The sequence below is a fragment of the Apostichopus japonicus genome, chromosome 7, assembly GCF_037975245.1.
Source record: "Apostichopus japonicus isolate 1M-3 chromosome 7, ASM3797524v1, whole genome shotgun sequence".
In the NCBI taxonomy this organism is placed as follows: Eukaryota; Metazoa; Echinodermata; class Holothuroidea; order Aspidochirotida; family Stichopodidae; genus Apostichopus; species Apostichopus japonicus.
Genome location: NC_092567.1, coordinates 24,765,643 through 24,790,360, shown reverse-complemented (window position 1 = coordinate 24,790,360; position 24,718 = coordinate 24,765,643). Strand labels below are relative to the sequence as shown.

At 39.6% G+C, this 24,718-nt stretch overlaps 1 protein-coding gene, 1 long non-coding RNA gene and 1 other non-coding gene across 6 annotated transcripts; all 3 read left to right on the top strand.

Annotated features, from left to right (window-relative positions):
• The first annotated feature begins 124 nt into the window (after positions 1-124).
• LOC139969847 (uncharacterized) lies at positions 125-15,580 on the top strand. Of its 4 annotated transcripts, none has more exons than XM_071975168.1 (8): positions 125-443; positions 9,476-9,517; positions 10,493-10,541; positions 10,783-10,838; positions 11,686-11,761; positions 12,466-12,603; positions 13,965-14,045; positions 14,424-15,580. In XM_071975168.1, exons 1-8 carry the CDS (start codon positions 365-367, stop codon positions 14,449-14,451), a joined length of 549 nt encoding a protein of 182 aa, XP_071831269.1. In that variant the 5' UTR covers positions 125-364; the 3' UTR covers positions 14,452-15,580. The 4 variants fall into 4 exon arrangements, with proteins under 4 accessions (XP_071831269.1, XP_071831270.1, XP_071831267.1 ...); XM_071975169.1 differs by having other exon boundaries at positions 127-395; positions 14,424-15,579; XM_071975166.1 differs by lacking the exon at positions 125-443 and adding an exon at positions 8,133-8,813 and having other exon boundaries at positions 9,471-9,517; positions 14,424-15,576.
• Positions 15,581-18,549: 2,969 nt separating this feature from the next.
• Positions 18,550-22,095, top strand: LOC139970169 (uncharacterized). Its single transcript, XR_011794061.1, has 3 exons — positions 18,550-19,526; positions 20,189-20,213; positions 20,774-22,095. It is a non-coding gene; the product is annotated as an uncharacterized lncRNA (long non-coding RNA).
• LOC139970354 (U6 spliceosomal RNA) lies at positions 21,112-21,218 on the top strand. The gene has a single exon (XR_011794128.1). It is a non-coding gene; the product is annotated as a U6 spliceosomal RNA (small nuclear RNA).
• Positions 22,096-24,718: the final 2,623 nt, after the last annotated feature.

The window sequence follows — 24,718 nt, the reverse complement described above, 5'->3', positions numbered from 1 at the left end:
ACTTGAGTCAACGAATTAGACGAAAATCAAACGATGGTGGAGATAACAAGCGACCAAAGTCCAACTGTGAAACCACACATGCCTGACTTAAAAACTTCAACATATCAATCTCATAAAAGTATCAACGTATCTCTGATAGGCCTAGTCTTTTTTCGACCGAGTTCTGCTACAATAAACAGGCTTATACTAAAGGGACTCCTCGGTGGATGGTTTTAGTTTGTTACTAAACTAGTTTGTGATACCCAGCTGAGTAGTCAGTTGAAACAGGACCACAGCAAACCATTCCTGGACGAACTTTATTACTAGAATGGACAATCGCCATTGTTAACTTGCATTGTTATTTGTGAATGTAATTTTCCGCACGATGGAACGAAGTGTAAGCATTTTGCCATTAGGTTTACCTCCAAAAGAACTCGTCCGGGATTGGTTGATGGGATATACAGGTAAATATGGCGTACTCAATACTACATATTTGCGTACTCAATACTGTATTACATACAGGCGTACTCTATACTACATTACATACTTGCTTAACGAGCCTGAGAGAGAGAAATGGGGAGGGGTGTGGGGGGGGGGGGGCTCAGAGAGGGAGTAGAGCTCTGTGTGTCTGGGTCACAGTGCTATATTTCATAATACCGGTATGTTTATGGAAAAATTGAAGACTCAAATAATGGGGGCCCTGTGGCATGAATATTCACGTGGTCGGACCTGCATCTCGTCACCAGGCAATAATAGTGTAAGAACTATAGGTATACAGTAACCGCTTTAATCCGAGCAGCTTAAACTATGTAAATAAGTCCAAATAGGAACAATTCGGTTATTAAAAAATAAATTACATTGAGGTTTATACCATGTATGGAGTAAAGACTACGCTACAGGCCATAGTACACGTGTTACAATGACAAATATTCCATGGTTGACAGTATACTACTGAATGCAACAGTATGAAAATATAGGACCACATTAAGTTTTAGTATTTCTAGAAAACCGATATTTTGGAGTAAATTTGATGATATCGAAATATATTTTATGCTTGGGTCACTGAAGATTATTGTGTAACATATACAGTTTTTCTTCGTTGCATTTATTATGAAACTTACTTCTGTCATTTTCCTCATTCCCTACTTCCTCCATTTGTACATGATGTTACCATCATATTGTGTCTAGAGGTCAGCGTATGAAGAGAGGAGGGAACAGGGAATAGCGAGAGTGTGTAAAGGGTATAGCTGTGGCTGGTAGGGGTGAAGATGGTAGTGTATAGGGGCCGGGTCAGAGGAAGTTGCAGTTGACTGATTACAGTCTTGTATCAAGGCAAGGCCTTCTCGCACTACTTAAACAACATTATACCCCTGGGGGGTCATTGGGAACTTGCCACACCCACACACCTACCCACACATGTACCTGCCTACTTACCCACCCGTACAGAATTCAAACAGTCGCGACAAATAAGTGCCCCTTGCTGCAATCCAGGGCACACCACTTTATTTACACGTCTCCTCGAGGGTACAGTTTTATTCCCCTGGGTAAAGTGGGTAAGGGCCGGGAAGGGGTGGTAGGGGAAGTGGTAGAGGCGGGGTTGGGGTTGGGCGAGGGAGTCGTGATATGCTCCATTATATATCATTCTTTGTTAAAACATAATTCGTAGAATATAAAATTTCACACACTCAAGATAAACGATAATATGTGTTTAATTTATTTAATGGGTTATCCAGTAACAGAAATGACTAATTACCTAATGTTTAATACCCCCCCCCCCCAACAAATGCTTGGTTTAGCGCAGTTCACAATGTAAACGTATACCACACCAACGTACCCCCATAAATAGAAAATAAAATATGTAATCAAAACTTACACTGCGTTAGCACTTAGCACGAATACACTTTATCTATAATGTCTATATAGAATGTAAAATCAAGATTGAATACACAAACACACCCTCCCCATACAAATCTATGTAACACTATGCAAGTCCATAGACCGACTATGCATAGCTATATAAAGTCTATGCAACTCCATAGACCGACTATAAAAAATATATGTACAATGTTAAAAAGTCAATATACGGTTAATACACGTCTATATATATATATTAATATAGTAAACTTTTATGTGCAAAAACAGGAATTACACATAGTTAAGGTATATAAAAGCGATAACTGGCAGAAAGTTAGCCTTGATACGGTATGTAATTCAAAAAAAGGGGACACATTTATGAACAAGCAATGTTTCTCTTGCTATTCCGTTTTTCAAGATATTTAACTATTAAAATTTGCTAAATCCCTGCAATGCTCCTTTAAGGCTATACTGATGATGAAGACTCCGCTCATCATTTAATGTTAATGTATATAATCCCCCTAGCTCCGCCACTGACAACTTCATAACACATTATCAACATGTCATTTTGAGGCAGTATAAGTCTTGTATTTTTCCCATTGAGTTTTATCTTACAACAGTACAGGACCTGACCTAACGGTCTGCGTATATATATAGTAGACTACATAGTCCAGTCACTTTAACTGATCACCCTCATCAGCTGTTTAAAGGGTAATTTCACACACAAAATTACAAGTGTTATAGAAATAACAACCTGGGTAATAGAGGGTACATTTAAAGGTATACAACCATATTAAAAATAGCTTTGGCTCATCCCTTTAATATATTAAGGCTACACACGATCACACACGGGAAATAAAGTTCGATAGAGATTTCACGTATTCAAATTCCGCAACGGTGCATCACGCGGCATCATGCAATTTCAACACGTCTTTGATATATTCCACATCCTTTACACATGGATCCGTGGCTTTGTCTAATATTTCTAAAACAGCTTTCTTGGCTTCCCTAGATTTGAGCACGTGTTGACGAAGTCGAGAAGTCGTTGATTGTAGAATAATAACGAAAAATGCCATATCCTTCGTATCGAAACCGGAAGTTTCGGCTAATTTCTGGACTGCCTGTCGCATTTCGGCGGAATTTCCGCTTCGAAAGAGAGAATAAAAGTTCTCTGCTTTTACCGTCGTAAGATCAGCCATCGTTGTCAAGTGGTTCAGTTTCTAGAAATGGGTAGAGAAAAAAAAAAAATAGAAAATGATATAAACGCTCCAGAATAATGAAATGTTTATAAAATTTTTGGATACAAATGAAAGATAGAATCTAAGGTATCAGATGTAATGATATCCAATGTTGATATTGTCATCGATTAGTTTGTTGGGATGAAAGGAGGAGTTGAAGAGGGCTAAATGGTGGCGAAGGGGGAACCATGGTTTTCTAAAGGAGGGGTATGGCACTGCCGTCTTTGAAAGCGACTCCCATGCAGTGGTTGTTTGGTCTTCCCAATGAAAACAAAATTTAACGTCAAGAATGATGAACTCTGAAAAATATTTGGACCACAATTTGAAGAAAGTCTACAATAATTTCTTAAGCACAAGGTCTCTCTAATGCCTTTTTGTAAAACAAATTGTGGCTGGTTGAACAGGGAGAGGGGGGGGGGGCGGTCAGTACACCCACGTACTCCCGCACCAGGTGATGGAAAACATATAGAAGAAGCAGTGTTATATCTGTACAACTGACTCTTAGCTGTCGTAGGAAACAAATGAATTAAGTATTAAGCAAGCCAAGGCAAGGTTTTCGGTTTGATGGACTTATTAAACTGTAGATCATACGAGACCATCCCCTGCAGTACCATCGAACAACTCCCTCCCCCCCCCCCCGCCCTTACTTACAACCCGCTCCCCTCTTGAACAAAAGATATATTAATCTAGTTTCAATTCCAATTAATTATTCAACTCGTAGAAAGGAGGCCTAGCTTTCAAATATCCGTTTGAAATAAAACTGTTTTATGTTTTCAAGGCATCAAGTTAAGAATCTAACTGTCGTTCAAATTCTTCGAAAACTTTTCCAATTTTATATTTTGAATTGTTTTTGTTAACAAACCAAGCTTAATTGTGAGTTAGTTATATATAAATCAAGAAACCGGATGTAAAATGAGTAAATACAACCATTCAGACATGTCTGTGCACGTATATAGCTGTTATGTAAATGTATTCTATCTGTGGCGAGAAGGAAAGTCCCTATTTGTAAATCTAACTTCTGGAATAAATAAGTTACTGCATGGTGAAACTTTAACACTTGCAAGTCATTGATGAAGATTTCACGAAAACTTAACACCAAATTTGTGTTCAACTGAAATTGGGTGGTGACAGAACATACTTTGTAAACGCTATGACCTACATTTAGTTTATGTTGTGAGCCAGAATCAATTTAGTTGTACTTGCATGTACTTGGTGACCATTTTCTGGTCTGTTTAGCATATTTCGGTTCTTTATGCTATTTTAACTAGCTAGATATATTGCACAATCTGGTTCGATGCATCCTATAGAAGGAAACGTGACTCATACTTGGACTTTAAACTAGGGAAACCTATAGGCCATTAATGTCTCGATTCCAAGACTTATAAAAAGGTGATCTGTTTAGCATTGGTATAGCTGCCGGTTTGAATGCGCACGTCTCATTCCTGTACAGAAGTAGCTTTTGATGAGTGTTTGAATTATACACTAGTGTGATTAGATTTTATGGTTTTAGATCATCATAACGGTACACCTAATATGCCACAATTCTAGTCAGGGCTGGATTGGTGTTGGTGGTGGGGCGGGGGAGGGGGGGGGGGGGGGTGGGGGGGCAGGGGAGGGGTGAGGACGATGGAAGCTGGAGGTAGGTTGATAAGCACACTGTGATAATCTTCAGATATAGCAACCATGCATGCGACACTGATTGAGTATTTTAGAACACAAAATATATTTGAATCCTATACTATCAGCCCTCAGTGTCAAATATATCGACCCCCTCCCATTTAACCATATACACCAGTCTGACGAGAGGGTGAGATGGCTTCAGCTCAGGGGCCCTGGATAAAATTAAGGGCCCGTTTGGAAAATATGGAATAAAGAAAAGTGTGTATTCTCATTGTCATGATAAGTCTTAGGTATACAATGACGAGTTCAATAGAGGGGATCCACCGTGACGTAGGTATCATGTGACCCGACTTGGCTGTCGACGCCTCTTTCTTTACCTTTTATAGTTTAAATGATAACATATGGAGTATATGAAAACTCACTTTTTGTATAGTTACATCACGTATATAGTAAGACGATTCTCTAATAGAGTGAATTTCAATTAAAGTCATATCGAATAGGATATTGTATTTCACTCTTCATCATGAAAAGAATGAATACATTCTTCGAATGAAAGTTGATCAGAATGAACACTCTCAAAGGATATAATGTTTAACATTTTTTCTTTACACATTTTAAGAGTTATACCGAAATGACAAAAATATACACGTAAAGTATTGCATATGATTTCAGAAATATCAGAAAGATACTATACCATTCCGTTGTTCTTAAAGTATATATGCATGGTTGCTTCAATAATAAATTTTGGACTTACCCAAGTTCTCGGAAAACTTCCAGTGCTGTAGATAAGTTGAGTAACCTCTATAGTTCTCTGTAGGCTTGTACGTAGTACCTCCAAGGCGATGTAGGAAAAGCTAGGTTCTTAGAGTCACACACAACTGGTACACAGCGTTAACCTTTATATGTAGGCTGTTGACATGGGTGTTATAGTCATACAACTTCGTTTTTGACGTTATTGTTGTTGGTGTTGTTGCTATTGTCTTATTTAATTTGCTTTAGTTTTATTCATTAAGTTCCAACCTCCAGATAGATTTTTCTGCCTGTTTCCAAGTGGTATATAATCAGCATATAGGGTATAGTATAACAAACTAGCGTTAGTGAGATTCACTATTGAAAATCAGAACTAAGTTTAAAGATTGCAAGCTGGCTATTAGCCTAGATATATATACCCGTTTAAAGAAATCGAATAAAAGTATGGTGGCTTTGAAATTCTTTCTCCTACTCTCTTAAGGTATGTTTATGAAATTCATAAACTACATCCTCATTCAAACATATCACGTTAATGAAAATGAAAGATAACATCATGTAACGTAAGAGTATCCGTCGTTTTTGGAAATCCCCACTCGTCATAACTGTATAGTCACGTATCTACGGAAGCGTAGTAGTGACATGTAAATTAACGTTTCGTTGAGATGCAACAACTCGTCAATATATGACAAGAAGTTGAAAACTGACGTTTTGATGACATATTCTAAGTTATCTAAATTTGGAAAATTTGAGAATTAACGTTTTGTCGAGATGCATCAACACTTCGTAATGACAAAAATCTGAAAAATTTACGTTTTGACGACATCATACCAAATCGTTGCAAATCTGAAAAATGGTGTTTTGACGATATCATACCAGCTCATCAAAATCTTAAAAATCTTAAAAATGGTGTATCTTTGAGATGTATCAACTCGTCAAAATGACAAGAACCTGAAAATTGAACTCTTCCAAATCTGGCAAAATAACAAAAATCTTGGTATAATTTCGTCAAAACGTCTATCTTTAAAATGTTCTCCGTTTGACGAGTTAATGCATCTCGGTCAAACGTTAATTTCAGATATTTGTCACTTTGATAAGTTGGTACTGGTTGACTAAATGTCAATTTTCATATTCTTGTCATTTTGACGAATTGTTCAATATATCATCACAACGTTAATTGACATGTCCGTTATACACTTCCGTACACATTTCACACGTTTTACGTTTCACATTGGTTTGCGTAGAATATTCCAGTTGCGCAAGTCTCTGTGGCAATTAACTTTGTTACGTCAACAGCCAGATACAACTAATATTAACAAGATCAACTATAGTCGATTATGACGAAATCATTTGGGTTTCCCCTGTTGCGAAGATTTCTTTAAGTAGTACCGTGGATGTGGTTTCGGACTTTGATACCTACAGTGTTACCTCTTTGTCTACTGTGTGAATGTGGCAAAAGTATATATATGCCTAATACATGTAAACACTACATTAGGCTGTCTATCAGTATACTACGCACGTGGTAGATGCAACCCCTCAATCGCCCATCAACCCCCCACCCCCACCTCCGCTCCCGTTGATACCTGTTCCACAACTGGTCCGATCGAGTGAATCGAGCCTACCATTAATTCCAAACCTTAATGCTGCGGATTTCGGGAACAAATCATAATGTATAGGAGGGGATTAAGTTGTCCCATAGCATCGATAGTACCATAATGTCCAACAACAGTGTTTAATTTATCCATAATATTTTATTCTCATTCCCATTTTCGTCACCTTACCTTTACCCTTCCCATCCCCATTGCCGACCCCTTCTTTCTTCCCCTTACTCCCTTTGCCTTCTACGTCCAACCAGTGGCGTAGCCAGAGAGGGGCCCCCAAATTTGCTTTGTGCTACGGTCTTGCCCCCCCCCCCCCAAATGAAATCCAGTGATTCATTCAAAATACTTCCTTTTTTCGAGTTCTAACAACAAGTATTCATACCTCAGGGCTCATGTTCTTTCTTCATGTAAGGTCAGAACTTGGTAATCAGGGCCGAGATATTACACATTTCGGGCCTTCATCATACCCACATACGGAGACCGTTGATCAATATCGTCCTACAGAATAAGCGCCAATAATTTGGCCAGTTGTATAACCATTACAAACTAGCGCTAGCAATCCATGTGCATTTTCAGCGGCCAATGATGCCACTCGTGGAGAATTTTCACTGCACGTATAGGCCCTATAGGCCTAGTGGAACTTGTTTGTGTGGAAATCTGGAAATGTAATGAATAGGAGTAGCTAATTTATTGATTGTATCCTTTTCATAATGTGCGGAATTATTTATTCATTAACACACGCTTTTGCCGTAATTTTTTAAACCATGGGCCCCTATAGCGTATTTCGAAACGATGGAATTGAAAGATCATTATATTCAAGTATATCTCACATATCTCATATCTCACATATAGACCTAGGCCTGAACCATTGGATGTGTATTTGTGCAGACGAGGTGCCCATTATACATATAATTTCATGGTAATTCCTACCATCAGCCATCACGGGATTGCCACCCCCCCCCCCCTCAAGAAAAAATCTTGCCCCCCTAATAAGAGAAAGCTGGCTACGCCACTGCGTCCAACAACGGCAATATATAGTCTGTGTTATTCTACAGGTGGGTCACGAGTCAGAAGTTTTCACTCTGGCCAGGCGGGTCACTCTCTTTCATGGCAGTACACATACCAGTTGTTCTATTGAGAGAACAGGGAAGTTGTTTGGTTTTGTGCCCAGAATCGACATCGATGGCACTTTAAAAAGACGTGGTGGTTATTTTAACCTACGTCGTTATAAATTCATATGAGGTGGTTGTGACTTCAGATAAAATTTCGCTGTTATTATATATCAAGATATGAACAGAACGTCATCTTTTTTTCTCTTTTTATTGGCACATTGCTGTCAAAATTTTCCCTTTTGGCGTTCCATACTGTTGTGTTCTGTGTATACCCCACTTTGGTATACCCTCCTTGATGTGTCATACTTTGTGTAGGTGGTGTTTACCAAAACAAAAGACCTTGTCTAATGTCGCACCCGGAAGAAATTCCCAAAACAATTATTGCAGAAAAACAAAGCACATAGGAAACGTGATCGACCAAACATGTATTCGAGTCGTGAGGTAAAATCGAGATCGGCCAAGGCGAAAAGACAACGCACAAGGAAATCTGGTGTATCACTGATGTCTGCACACTGCCGATGGCAACAGTTCAAAAGTGCAGGTGGATGGACACATTCTGAATTAGCATTACATTTAATGGACATTCACGAAAAATTCTGTGGGACAGGTTGTTCAGCCAAGCATAGCACATCTAAAATTAAATCGATCGTAGATGCGGAAAGGTACTTTCTAAACGTTTAATTCACGAGAACAATTAATCGTCATATTATATTAAGTTTTTGATGGTTTGCCCTACTGTGAGTTAGGCCTAAGCCAACCGTAACGTAGGCCTTTGTTTGGCTACAGTATATCACTTGCCTCCCTTGGCTAAAGTGAGTTATGACTTAAAAGTTAGCCAATGCCTTAATTGACCTTGGCCATTAGTGGGACTCAACAGGCCTACAGTTCCTAAGCAAAATCAAAACGGGAAAAGCAGTTTGAGATTGGAAAGGGAGAGGGGGTGGGTGTTGGCAGGAGTAAAACCAATGTTGTTGAAATTGCATCCTACGTAGTTTGGCAGCACCAGCTGAACTGAAAATCACCAGGCCTTCTGTACTGTGAAAACTGGTTCCCTTGGCAAGAACTCTGGCTACCAGGGCTGCTGGTACCTGTTGGGACATTGCCTAAGTTGTGCATAGTAGGGTGAGGGGTGTGATAGAGGTACATGTATATGCACTCATCAGCCGAGAGAACTTGACCATGAGGATGAACTTTCAAGGGAGAAAAAAATGGATTAGGTACTGTAAGCAAGGGGTTGCAGCACATACTGCAATTCAGGCCACCTCAGCATGTATCATATTTTAAACCAATCTATTTTCTTGTTTGATTTCACCATTTAGTACAGTCGTTGCAAGCTACAATCCAGTTGGTAATCTGCAACAATCTGGTAAGTCCAACTTCAAATTTATGATGATCATGTTGCATATGAAGATGATTAAGTGAGAGTTAGAGATGTATTGTTCACAGTTCATGTAGCAGTTTTGAGAAACTTGTGAAATTTGTTTCTCATAAAATAGCCTACTGTACTGGACAATACTGCAAAACACAAGTCCTTAAATTTACTGAGATATTATACATCTTCAAATTTCTGTTACAAGTTGACCATATTTAAAAGCACTTTGCTCAGTGATACTGGATAAATTATGAATTCCCTGACCCACACATATTTAATAGGTAGAAATTGGTAGATATATGAATGTTACAGAAAATATTGTCAAGCATAAGACGTTGAGGAACCTCCCACGAATGTTTAAAGATTAATTTTTTACAAATTCTTTTTCAAAATTTCTTGCTATTCTGGTAGTTTGCACTCACTAACAGGTCATATTTGCAGTAATCTCCTTTCTGAGACACAGTAACCCCCTATTTTTGTCTGTCATGCATGAGTTATATAATGTTACAGAAAATTATGCTTTTAATGCAGAAGTTAAAACATTTTTGAGATAACAACAGTCGAACTTTCAACAAATTAATGGGTATGATGTCATAGAAGTACACTAACACATTTGTTTCATATTTTGCTTCAAAAGTTAATCAAGGTTGAAACATGATGTTATTAGAAACAAACATTTTGCTGTCAGTGTACAACTGGGTCATCACACCTGTTTGCTTCAAGTCCACTTACAGTACAAACTGTGAAACTTTCAATCATTGATATCTTCAAGAACACCATAAACGAAGGAGTTTCCAAACTTGCCCAGGCTGGTTGCAATGTGTTCCTCCTTCATCACTCAAAAATAAAATTTCTATCCTTTTTAATATCCCTCCCCCCTCCTCTGCTACTCATTTAATCGAAACCTCTACTGATGTTTTAGAAGTTTGTTTGTACTTTTGTAACTCATCCAAATTTGATTTTGCACAGAACAAGAACCAGTTCCCCCTATGAAACTCAGAATTCCCAGGACGATAGCGTAAGTACTGAGATTGTTTGCCAAGATAGTCAAATAATAATCCTAGTTGATTCAAGTCCCCACCCCCCACTAAAAGAAAACATGCTGGAGTATCCTGTTAATTGAAAGTACTTAGTTTAATAATGTTCAATATATATAAAGGACAAGACTTGAAAACATTGTATTGATTGGTTGAAAAATGTTTACAAAATGATCTCCAAATGTTAGACAGCCATCACTGATCTTCTTCTTTCTCTTATAGCTCTGTCCCTGCCAGTTTACCTGACGTTAGTATTACCTCACAAGATTTATCAAATGGTAAGGTCATCATGCTAGAACAATGCATCTCCTGCTAAAGTATGTAACTGCCATAGGGCTAGAATTGAGACACGATAGGGGCTGGGCAACCGTCTCAGTGCAAGAGAGACATGACTTTGGATTATCATTATAGTGGCACGGCGCCAAAGCATCCTTATGTTTTGAAAAGGCAATATTTACAGACTTGGAGCAAAAATGATTACAGAAATGAATGGAAAACAGGAAGATTCTAGCAGTCATTTGTTAAAACCATAAGATTGTGAAGTTTTCACAACATCATAGCGGTTTCCTGCCCCAGATATTGCTCAGGAGAAGTTTTTGAGTCCCAGTATTACTTTGGTAATCAGGATCGAGATATAACTATGATGACACGAACAGCAACTTGATTAAAGTGGCACGGCAGTTGCCTCGGTAACAGATGATTTGAAGGCATTTTTTCAACTGGCATGGACACTTAGGTTGGTTATTGTGAGTCCTGCATTGGTAGAAGTAAGCCTCTCTTGAAGTCATCTTGGAGAAGTAATGGAGAAGAACGGTTCAAGGTGAATTGTGGGCTAGAGTTATCAATTGGCTTGCGTGAAATGCTAATAACTAAAGGCACTTCCTGTTACAAAATAATTTCTGTACCAACATCTTTTGGAGGGTCAAAAAACTTTGTGTACTCCATGCACTAGGTTTCATTTTGCCACTTTAAGGTTTTTTTTATCGATTAAACTTTTTGATCTTCCACCTAAAGTATTTATATATAAGACTTTACTTACCTCTACAAAAGATAACAATGATGTATGTTAATAAAGTGGAAAAAGAACGATTTTTAGCCACTTTGATTTACTTTTTCTTTACACAGGTAATGATCATAAAGCCAACACCGCCAGGTCATTGGTTGTTCTTCCTGCAAGAATGAATATTCCAACAGAAGAATCGTAAGTACTCGCTGAAATTCATTTAATATATTATTTAATGTCTGTTAATGTAATTAACGTAGTGTAATCATAACTAATAGTTGTTAAATGTTATTAAAAGGTTAGTAAGCGCTGGATTAAGGAACTGATCCCATCATCAATTTTTGTCTTAAAAAGGAGTTTTGCTCTTATTTAACTTCTCTTAAGTTGTTATTGGCTGTAATCGCAGACTTGTAGCCCGAGTATAAAGTCCCGAGTACGAGAACAAACCCCAGGTATGACTGCAAAATAGTAAGACTACGAGCCAGGATTTTGAAGAGGAGGGGTGTAGCCCTGGGGTCTTGAAGGCAACTCTCATGTAGTAGGGTCTGGTGGTCCTCCCTCAGAAACATATTTAAATATCAGATTTGACGTAGTGCATTCTAAGGCATATATTGGCTATAAATTAGGTATACAATTTAAGTCTACACACAACTTTGTGCTTCTAATACTTTCAATACTTTGTGTAGGTTTTAACACCCCCCTCCTCCCCATATCATTCCCCTGGATACACCTCTAGGTATGGGATTTTGATACTAAACAGCTGTTAACTTGATCTAAATCAACTCTGCAAACCGCTTCAAATAACCTTCCATTAAATCCAATTTTTCTTATGATCTCCTTTCTTTTCCATCTTTTGTGTGTTCTCATCAAAGAAATGTCTTTTTTGCTTACATCTCCTCCAGATTTAACAGTGGAAAGATCAAAGAGAAAGTTGTTATTCTCCCCGGCGATGTGGAGTCTGTTAGCAACAGACTGGAAGATAGCGAGAAACCAGAAGAAACAGCTGCTGAAGACAATCCTTTAAATGCCAAATATGTCAGGTTTGTAATACAAGAGAATCACTCTTTGTACCAGAAGTAAAATGGAATAAAGACACATTTATGTAAATTAGGATACCCCCCCCCGAAGAGATAAAATGATAAAATTGGTGTCACCCAGTAGCTGGTGTGCTATTCACCTAACCCAAACACCTCTCCTACAGTGTACATTTTGGTCATTGTTATTTTTTTGGGACAACCAAAATGTAAAGGCCTGATTGTCCAGGGGGGGGTGGTGGGGGGGGCGGGGCAAGAACAAAAATTATTTACAAGTTTGCCCCGGAAGTTATTGGGCAGGGGTAATTTTTGCCGTGGCGATAAATTCTTGACCAAGAAGAATAAAGTGATCGTGTTATAAGAAAGATTCAACGTGAACATATCATTCACTTACCAGGTATCAAAAGTGTTTGCTTTTTACTGGCATAATGCGATTGCATGTCACTGTTTGGCCGTACACAGAAACATGGCACTGGCATCTTTCTGCCAGTAGGCATGAGGAATGTAACCTAACATAAGCCAAGTATTATTGCTTATTATCAGCGAATATTTTGGGGCTGCTTTCAAAACCCTGTGCAGTATCTGATGTGTGTTGTCAGTAAGAGGAATGACAGTGAGAATTAGAATTTAGCCAGTAGATTCTTTAAGCACTTGCATTTGTTAGCAAGTGGCAGAAATTATGACATTCTAAGCCACTGCTCACCAATGCATGCAGAAAATATACCATAACCCTGTCTCAGGTTACACCCTCATAACATCCCATTCCATCCCATTCTCATGCATCCTCCCCTCCCGGCGCCCTCCCCTCCTGGCACCCTCTGCCCTCCTTACGAACCCTGCTGACTCCTGAACAAATTTGAGTCCAAAATTTTCTGTTTATTGACTGCAGCTCCAAAACGTCCTCCAAAAGATATTGTGTCCTAGAAATTTTTTAAAAAGAATTATATTTTGAACCAACAAAACCAAACAGAATGGATACATGAGAGATACATCAGCTTTAATAACAAACTAGGAAATCCCTGTTGGGCTTTTTCAGAGTAAGACAACCGCGAATATGTGAATTTTTGACGGCGTTATGCTACCTTGCTTCCTTCCGTGAAATACCTTTATGATAAATCCACATCCCCACCCAGCCCCCGCCCCCCTCCCAAAGAACAAACTACTGTAATCTGTGGCAATGCTATGAACAATTCTATATCATGTTTACAGTGTAAACAAAAATTATGAAGTTGTTTTTTGCAGTTGGTATGCATTGGGTTAATGTCATCAAAGATTTATCAAAGGTTTATTCAAGAAGCTGTTGTGTGGATACCTCAGAGGTTCATTTAATTTATAAATAAAGTCTGTTTGTCTGCTTTTACATCCAGAGAAGCTATCGGTGAGGAATCTGATGGTGAGGATGCCGCCGTGATTATTGTAGGAACCCCCGGAGATGGAGAGGATGAGGGGTGAGCTGTTTAAGAGGAGTTCGGTTCAAGAACAACTCCGGATTATTGTTATTGTTACGTTTACTTCTTGCAAAACTAGCGGATCTTAAGAAAACGATCAAACCGATACTTTGACTGTTTTCTCATAAAAATTTTAGAAACCTTCTTGAAAGTGGCTCAGTTGCAATTGCTGTAGCGAGGCAAAGGCCGGTGGGGTGTGTAGGGGGTTGGGGGTTGGGGGAGGGATCTTTTCTATTATTTTCTGACTTGTATGTGAAATGATATAGAATGGAACAGAAGTATAAATATTAATCTATTGTGTTTGTTTTTCTTTTGAGAACAATGAGCCTCATATAATATTACCACTATTTACCTCATTATTTTCCATTTTCTCTCCAGATTCGATGCTCCGATGCATCCCACGTGATGTAATCTGTGTGGTCAACAACCCCCCTGTCGTCTAAACCTGCAACAGTCAGTGTCTGCCATAGCAAATAGACTGCATCTCACATCATTACGGTTTGAGTGACGGGTGCCACCGGAGATCTTCCACGTAGCGTCGTTGACAAGATCGGATTGTGTTCAGAGTGAGGGATGAGTTGCAGAAATCCCCGCAGTTAGAACAGAACTGTCAGGAGTAAAACATTTCTCTGATATGAGCACACTTAAATAGGGTCGATCGTATCAAATTAGTTATTAAACATAGTCTGTATTCCCAGTGATCATAACTTTACAAAGAAAAGTGATAAAACTTTCACCGGAAGATGGTGCAGATATGAGATCTAACTGGGGAAAGAAGTCAATGACAGGTGACCTCGCAATCAGGAGGGTTTTGTGACTTTGGACACCACACTTAATTTAATATGAAAAAGAAAAGTGATAAACACACTTTCATAAGCAGGAGGGTTTTGTGACTTTGGACACAACACTTATTTTGATATGATATTGAAATTTTAAAAAATGGTGTCACATTTCATGACGTTTTCTAAAACTTTTAATGTTTGAGAAAGGAGTAGAGGAGATTAAACTATAAACATTTGGAGGCTCGTCCATGAAAGTGACTGGATGACTTAGTCTACACATGGTTTTAAGATGTGATGATTTGTATATGTGTGAGATGTTAAAGTTTTGTTGCTGGCTCTGAACGACTCTTGTATGTCATATTTTCTGTACTGTATTCTCAAAACCACAAATGTTATTTGAATCTTTGACAAAATTTGCACATTCCTTGTTGTCATCAAAAACGAGATATCACATTTCTCTGACAAATGTTTCTTCAGTAAAGAATTGGTATTTATTTCTTGGTTACGGACTGGAAAATCATGTTAGCATATGTCAATGTGTAAAATAGAGTCGTCAGATGGGTGAAGGGGTCAGGGGTCGATCTAGGATTTTATAAAGAGGAGGTGTGGTCAAGAAGTCATTGAAGCCGACCGCCATGTCTGGGGTCTGTTACTGCCTCCCCTGGAAAACAGAAAAAATACTTTAGATGTAACAGGTACTTTCGGTGCTGAAACTTTTAAATTTTTTGTATGGGGTAGAAAAGGCATGTACACCCCTTGAACCCTTGCCAGGGCGGAGGGGGGGTGGGGTGGGTGTGGGTGATGAGAGGAGATGATGTGTCTGCCTGCCTTGTTACATTCTGTAGGTTTGATAGAGTTTATAATATACTGCAGTGGTGGAGCGTCCATACAGTCGGGGGGGGGGGGGGGCGGATGCCCCCCCTGACAGACTCAAATGGACTGCTGGCGCCCTTTTCAGCTTTTTACTACTTTTTATTTATTCGCGATTATTGACTTTTTTATTGCGCTCTCAAATACCTATTGACATTTGTCACATTTTGTTGGTGTAATTTTCTGACGAAATGGCGATGACACCTATTTATTCTTTGTTTATCTGCAAATTAGCAAGGCCCGGAAAGGGTAATTTCCTGCAATCTAGGTAATATCTTAACTCAAAAAATTTCTGTACGCTCCGCACCAACCTGTGGTGATGCTCCGCTTAGATAGTGTCGAAAGCGCCCCTACAGACCATTTTCGCCCCCCCCTGACCAAGACCCCTAGCTCCGCCACTGATATACTGATATCCATGATCTCATCTATTGTCTGTGTCACTCAGAAGTTTAAATAGGGAAATCAGGGTCCCGTGATACTTTGCCCTTTACTTTCCAAACTCATGTGCTGAATACGAAATAAAAAATATTCATTTATATTTATATTTCTCTCCTGGCTTTTGTTTTTATTTTCATCTTTTGTGATTTCATATAAAACAACGATCATCAACCATGAAAACATGATCGGTATTATAACGTTCCGTTTTCTCTAGTGTTCATCGAAAGTGAACATTTGCAAAAAGAAGAAGTAAAATCTTGGACTGATCATCAAATAAGTTTAGAAACGAAATTCCCAACGATTTTGTGATTTTGAGACGGCGGACCATGCAGAGTAGGGCGATGCATTCAGACCACCTTAGTTGTGTTTGTTAACATTGTCACACATCTTGAGACGTAGATTAGGTACAGCTTCAATATTTCCCCCGAATGATTGAAGGTAGGGGCCTGAACTTATGTGGAAGGGCACATAGGTTACATCTGATGACCATTAATGAATAAAAAATAACTCCCTCCCCTTAGACCCCTCCCCCAGGACTGCCATTCACAAATAAACATTGTGCCCCCTAAATATAAGTACTGTGCCCCCCACCCCCCATATTAAATTGTCTGGCGACGCCACTGCTCAGTAGAGTCAGGACATTCCATTGTGCTCCGGCCTTCACCGTGTGGAAGTATTACTTTTGTCTGCCATTGGGATTGATAAACATTAATAGGCCTAATTATATGCTAATCCTCGTCAATTTCACATTTTTGAACAGATTTCATGTTAGTCTGCCAAGCAATGCGAATACCTCATCGTCCGACCACTTATACTTTGCTCAGTCTCCTTCTGCGACATATTGTACAGGAAAATATCGATAGTAAACTTTTTCCAACCTAGCAAATGTGCCCTACTGGCAAATAAAATGTGCTCCTCTTTGATGAAGAACTGTCTTTTGGATATCTTAAGCCTTTGTTAATTTCAATATTTTATTTTAATCATTTATTTTTAGACTGTATACATCCAATTCTAAAATGGCATCCCATATCTTATTGTAGCACGCTTAATTGACAATAAACAATCTCAATAATTAGTATTGATAGCATACTAACATATCATATATATTTAAGTGATATGGCCGGTGTGTATCGGTTTATAGCATAACGAGTGGTGGGTGTGGAATTAGAAAGTGCCCCTCTGATGTTGTGCCCCCCCCCACTTTCTGGAAGCTTCCTACCCCCCTGATAATAATAATGGGCTTTGTCGGTTATCTAAACGTCTTCAAGAAAGCAGCTGAAACTTTATACTGTTTGTATGCGGGTATATGCGGGCAGCTACACTGTGTACTACTCAGCTATGCCTTACGTAATTCCTTCATTCTCACTGCATCGGTCATTTGTACACACAGCCAAGTTTAGAAAAAAACACAGTTTATGTCGATAAAGAAATAAAGCAAGCGGCGGAAACCACAACTGATAAAAATCTAGCGTAACTTTATTACACTACAACAAGGCAATCGTCTATTTACATTTGTCAAAGTTAACCCGAGCTAAGCTGTCCTAACCCCATCTCGCATGAGGGGTTTGATCAAGCTCGGGCTAGCCCCGTTCCCACGCAGAAAAAAGAGTGGAGCAATTTGCCCGCCCCTCGATAGGTCGATCAAGGGTTGAAGCAAGCCCGCGTTCGTGGGAACAGGCTATTAATGTTGGTTGGTTTTCAATATCAGTACGATACGAGCGCTCATTTTTATTTATTAACAATAAGGGAACGTCAACATCTAGACAATCAGGGGGTAGGAGCCGGGGGGGGGGGCACTTGGGGCACGTGCCCCACACTTTTTTTCCCAAAATAGCAACTTTGCCCTTCTGACAAATAAAATGTGCCCCTTTCATGATGAACCGAAATTTGGATATCTTAAGCCTTTGTTAATTTTACATTTTATTTTAATTATTTATGTTTAGTCTGTATACTGCTATTTTTAAAATTGTATATATCTTATTATAGCACGGTTAACAATAAACAATCTTAATAAATATAAAATCAATGTTGCAGCGCACCATAATAGTATTGATAGCATACTAACACATCATATATATTTAAGTGATATGGCCGGTGTGTATCCGTTTATAGCATAACGAGTGGTGGGTGTGGAATTAGAAAGTGCCCCTCTGATATTGTGCCCCCCCACTTTTTGGAAGTATCCTACCCCCTGTAACATATGAATTCATATGCATTACAGCCCTCTCCCCATGCCTTTAAGGTTAACTGGATAGAAGTGTAAACTAAAACAGGCTATTAAATGAAACTTGTACGATAGGACGCAAACTTTGCTGCCAGGAATCGTAGGACTCAAAGGAAAACTCACTAATACGTATATCAACTGTAACCTGTTGTAACTACCAAATCTGCCCTCTTTCGTCAATCCACAACAAAATGAAAAAGTAGGGTAGCTATACCAGCACAACCTTGTTCTTTTTTGGCTGGACCTTAATATTAAAGTCTAAATCTGCCTCCGAATGCGTCTCTGAACTTCTATCTTAAGTTTGATTAATGATTATTATCACCGCGGATCTTTCTTCACCTAATTCGCCTCCGCGTAAGTTGACATTCCAACTGATTGAACACTCGCAATGTTATTAATCTGACCCAGAGGACCACAGAAAGACTGTGGTTAATAGCAGCTCCAATGTTTACATTGGAAACAGAAACTTTCAAACTTGTTTTGTCTCTGTGCGGGGAAACGCGATTCGCTTTAGTTTGCTAGTTAGAGCACCCACGTGTGTGATTGACACAGAATTCTAAATATTGCAGCGCGCCATGGTAGGTTTTCGACCTAAGCAAGAACTAGAGAGTTATAAACCAACCTCGATATTCTCGATAAATATACCGAAGCCTGAGTGATATGTTCGTTTCATTTTTGACAAGGCGCTGCATGAGTGGAATGCAGTGGCAGGGCTCTATCGTTTAGGACTGGGCAGTAGTTGAAGGTTTATGCATATCGTGTACTTCAACCACTGATCTGTACACTAACAGATCAGTGACGTCAACACAGCCGATGGAAGAAACCAGGTCCATAGCTGTGAGGTTAAACTGCGGGGTTAGGTTCGCCGAGTTGTTGTTCGTTGAACTTTCTCAACGAAGATTGGTACACTTTCTTTTTGAACTTCAAAGCAAGGCAGATCGGACGTGTCAGGACTTGAAGAAACGTATCAATGCAGAGAGGCGATAGGTAGGCCCTAGGTGGTTCTTAGAGCAGAACGTTTCTTATATCCTGCTCTACATGACTCGAGGTGGATATAGAAGATATTGATTGAGGAAGAAATTATTCCGAAGTCACTGAGGGTAGGTTATTTACAGATAATATTGCGAAGCTACTGAACGACCATAGGAAGGGCACACCGTGAGATAGGTGAGTACGTATAACCTCAGGGGTACATAGCGTGACGGCGGGCCGTTGGCGGGGTAGTAAATTGGAAAGGGGATTAATAGGAAGGGGGAGGGGAGACTTGTCGAAAAGTATGCCGGGCTTATTTAGCGTAGCCTATAATGCCTATGAGTTTGAGATTAAGTTGAAGCTCGAATCCGGGCAGCTGTAGCTATAGGCTTCCCGTGTACTGAATGTACTCGAATCCAGCTGTAGCTAGGCATTTTTCTCATTTCCAAACAAACTAACGAACGTTAGACCCAATAGAATCGGCTATATATATTTAGCTTATAAGCTATTATCAAAGCCATTACAGCAGGTTGGCCGTAAACTATACATTTGCGAGGCTAGTCACGTGAAAATTTAGGAAAAGGTAGGTCTATGTATAGGCCAGGTCAACTAAAGAAAACTTGGATTAATCTGATGGTAGCTTGTTCCGTTACTGAAATAAATATTTTTGACATTTAATCGTGGTATTTAAATACCAAGTTTAATTTTTTGCAATAATTTAGGAATCCACCCCGCCGCACCTCCTATTTCACTATGAACTCACTACACAAATCACTAGCAGGCCTACTTGGTGGATGAATTGTAAGATATTTTGGTCACTTCCTTGGAATTCTACCTCGCTCTGTCTTTTCTTACAGCTCTCTTTATACTGAATATTCACTTGTAAGTATTTACACTCATCTACACTCAACTTCCTGTTCAGGTGATTTGGTGCTAATACCGTGTATAGGTCTTATGTTCATTGTAAGCATGGCTACATATCTGTTTGCACATTTGCTATATACAATTCGCCGTAGACGGCTAGAAAGCATGGATATTAATGTCCCAAATTTAAAATACAGCCATGTGGTGTAGATTAAAGACATTTAATGTTTACTTGTTTGTAATAGGCCTAACTGCATGGATGAGGAAGATCTTTCAACACAAATTAAAGTAGATGCCATCAAGTTTAGTTTTAATGTTAACAATTTGTTGTGTAGTTCACACTTGAAATAAAGAAGTTCAAAGATCGACGACTTTGAGGAATCACCAGCCTTGATTTTGTATAGCGCCCTCTATTTGCAACCACGCTACGCGTGTTATGAATCATGAATATTCATTAGATGAATTCAGTACAATATCGCTTATTTTCACAGCGTAAGCATATTAATTAACGTCAATAGTGACACATATGACTCTCTGTTTCATGATAATTCATATCTCATGTTTCGTTTGTTCTACAGATAGTAGTAAAGGCCTCAGAAGACAGAATTTGCTTATTCAATCAACGAATGACGTCATCAGCGTGGCCATGTAGTCTGTTGTTGACTCGACAACGGACTACACGGAAAAGGATAACAGAGTCATATATCTGAAAGATGATATTGTCATAGTTTTCCTTTAATGTACTACCAATAATTTTAAAGATCCGTTGAAAAAGTTGTAAACTTTGCAGTTATTGTGTCTGTCATTTATGAATAACCTGGCGAATGATTAATAAAACCAAAAATTACACTACAACATATGTCACGTTGTTACAGTGTTGTGCAGTATATAGTACCACTACAACAGTACTCCAGACGTGCTCGCTTCGGCGGCACATATACTAAAATTGGAACGATACAGAGAAGATTAGCATGGCCCCTGCGCAAGGATGACACGCAAAATCGTGAAGCGTTCCATATTTTTCCCTTTTTTTGGCATGACTTTCTTCATTTTCGTACAAAAACACTACCATTTTCATCTTTTTTGTTCAAGCAAAATAGTACGAAGATTCTTTCTCATAAAGGAATGATGTACAGCTTTGCTTGTCATTGTAAAGAGACATTTCATGTAATCACGTTTCCATGACTATAGGCCTAAACCTTTCCAACTTTGGTCTCCCTAACTTTCCCGCCAACCTCTTACCCTTCCGTACCATCCCCGTCTTCGTTGGAATCCCAAATATGTTTCTCTAAACAAATATTCTATTTGAATTTACGTGCTTGTTGTTTATTGTGTGCAAACCTTCGTGACTTAAAACGCTATCTCTCTCATTTTAATGTTCACGTCCGTACCTCCTTAATGCACTCCTGGTCCTTCCTCTTGAATGATCTAAATACGTCGAAATTCTCTATAGCAGGGTTTCCCTAACTTAATCCCCCACGAACCCCTGTGGATGTCAGAGTTGTCCTCGAACCCCCAACTTTTCGAGACACGATCTGAGTCATTATTATACTGTTATACGCATAACAGTGCTTCGTAAAAGATCAAGTTCAAGTTCAGCTCTTTATCTTCACGACGTACTGTCATGCGTACACCAACTTCACCAAAGTCATGCGGCCTGTGTCTGTTTCATAATTCATTTATTTATCGCATGCACGGTACGGTATAGCTATGGCAACATATGCGTATGGAACGCGAAAAGAGTTTGTTATATAGGTACGACTTTTGTACATCACTAAATTATATGATAAATCAAATTTTAGTTCAACAAAAAGTACTTTAGTAATGACTTTCAGAAACGTCTCACGAACCCCCTGGGATGAACTCACGCACCCCTAGGGGTTCATGCACCCCAGTTAGGGAATCCCTGCTCTATAGGGTCCACCCATTGTTGTGCAAATGTTCATTGCTGTTGATACTTTGTTATTTTGTGCAAATTGTACTCTTGTAGTTGTAGAAAACAAATAAACGAAACGTAACCTATACATGGATAGAGCTCTTGACTGAATGCATTATATATATCTTGTCCATAGGGATGGTTAAATGTCATTTGAAATTCCGCCCTCCGGTTAATCTTGGCCAAGTAGCTTGGAATACTCTTTTTCTCTCTCGTGCAAACTATACATGCCTCAGAGTCCGTTTCTGCCTACCACGAATGTGCTTGCCCACTTTATTTTACATGCCCGAGGATTTTTCCGATACAATCGAAAGCTTTGCCCGTGTTTTCTGGGCAGTTCAGTAGAGATACGGGAAAATAACTTTGGGAAAAAGAAAGGCACACTAGGGTGTTCATACTAGGGTCATAACAAGACTACCCTTTAGTAAGACTGCCGTTCATTTGTCGCCACTGCCCACTTTTTCACCTTTCAAGGTTATTAGCCTGGGAACGTTAGCCTACGTGTGTGACGTAATCAATTACCGAAGACTAGCAAAGGAAACCGAGCGTTGAAAAGTCACTTGCACAGCTCAAATTTCATGCGATCTACCGCGAGAGCCAAAATACCCAAGGCAGGAAAAAAGTTGTAGCAGTGGTATTAAAGATTAAACAATTCAAATGTTAGGCTTCGAAGCAGTCGTTGACAGCCAGATCGGTGATCGGTCCCCGGACCCAAATATTCCACCGGGCCCCGTTTTCGCACTAATCCTGTTTTTAGCCTAAGTAAATTATGAAAATGAAAAATCCAAATTCTCCCAGACCTTTACCACGGGGCTGTTGCTCCATCTGACCCCCTTCCCTCTGGCCAGGCCTACTTGGGAGCCTCTAACGACACCCTGATTAAACCATTTCTTAACGAATTAGCATAATAACAAACTCGCATGTTTCTTAGAGGAGTACATAATTTTTGGTATAAAGTCGAAGTCGCGAATATGGCCAATTCTCAATCTTTGTTAAGATTCAGCTGAAGAGGTAAGCATCCGTTTCGAAAAGATATATTTTATATATCACTCGCAACACTCTGAACTCGCGCCGTCTTTCCATCACCCCCCCCCCCTTCGATCCCAGCGTTGCACACTTCTGTACATGGTCATAACTGCAGGTGTTACTACGTGGAAATTCAGTATATAGCTCTCTTATTTGTGTATTGTCCAATGACGTCACGCAGTAGGAGAATACACACTAACGTACTGTTCGAACGATACGTGGAACGATACGGTCCGTTTTCCCATAGCGTGACGAATGATGCTTGGAACGATACGTGATTAGTGTGTTAAGCAATGGGAACGATACGCTACAGTGTGTAATTTCCCTATGGCGTTACGTCATAGGAAAATGTTCCAATCAGGGCGTTTCTTCAGTTGTGCACTGTGAGTAACTTCTAATGTACGGAGTTCTGCAATAGACCATGGTGCCGTCTGTTTATTATTTAACAATTTCAAATAAAATGATGATTGATCGATTATGAAATTCAAAAATTCATCATTTTGCGACGACATTATGGATTACGCTCATACAGTCCTCATTGTAACAATTTCAATGTTACAAAATGATGAATTGATAGCCTAATTAATCTCGTCAATTCAACGTTTTGCAAAAAAAAAATTGTTAATGACGCTAGCATCAGAATTACCATGGCGATGGAGGGGAGTTATGATTTAACCGTTACCGTGACAACGAAAATGACAACTAGGATCGTACAATATTCATGACCATATGTCAACCATGCATAATTACGAAGACGGCGGTTTCCATGACCTTGGACAACATGATGACGATCAAATTGTCTCAGAGGATTACGTAACATAGACGACCGCGGATACGACGTGACGATGGGACATGGCGATCAAAATGTCCTTGTCGATGATTATGACGACTACGAGTTACGATGATAGTGATTTCTCAGTCCTTGACGATAAAGAAAGATGATTAAAATGAAGTTCGTATTGCCGATGACCGGATGCGTGCATGACGGTGTCGATCACAGTCGATGGTATGTAATACCACGGTGACGCGCTTAGACGGTGTCGACGGCAATCTTTATCACGACATACCGTGACGACTGCGACCATATGACGAAAGCAACGATGTCGGCTACTGTTTTGGGACGACGGCTCCATTGTGAGAACGACGGGGTCTCACGGTGACCCTTTTCCACGTTTCATTAGCAGCGGACTGAAGAATGGATTTTCTACTGGTTCAGTGATTCGAACGGTTACGTACGCTAGGCCCTGGGTGGCACATTGGACCCCTCACAATATACTATAACATCCTTCACGATCACTGAGCATGGGAAAGGGGCCTCTGGTATCTCAACCTGGCGGCACATTAGCCGTCTCAGATGCATCGGATACGCTTGCGCGCTATTTTCGACCCAGTAATACGGTCCAGCCACCCCCGATGGCAGCTCTTATACTATTCATTTTAATACCATTAACAAACGATATTCAGTGATTTACAACCAGTGGCGTAGGAAGGTACTTTTGAGTGGGGGGGTCTGAAGACTGATGGCCAGCCTGGGGGAGGGGTCTAAGGGAAGGGGGTGTCC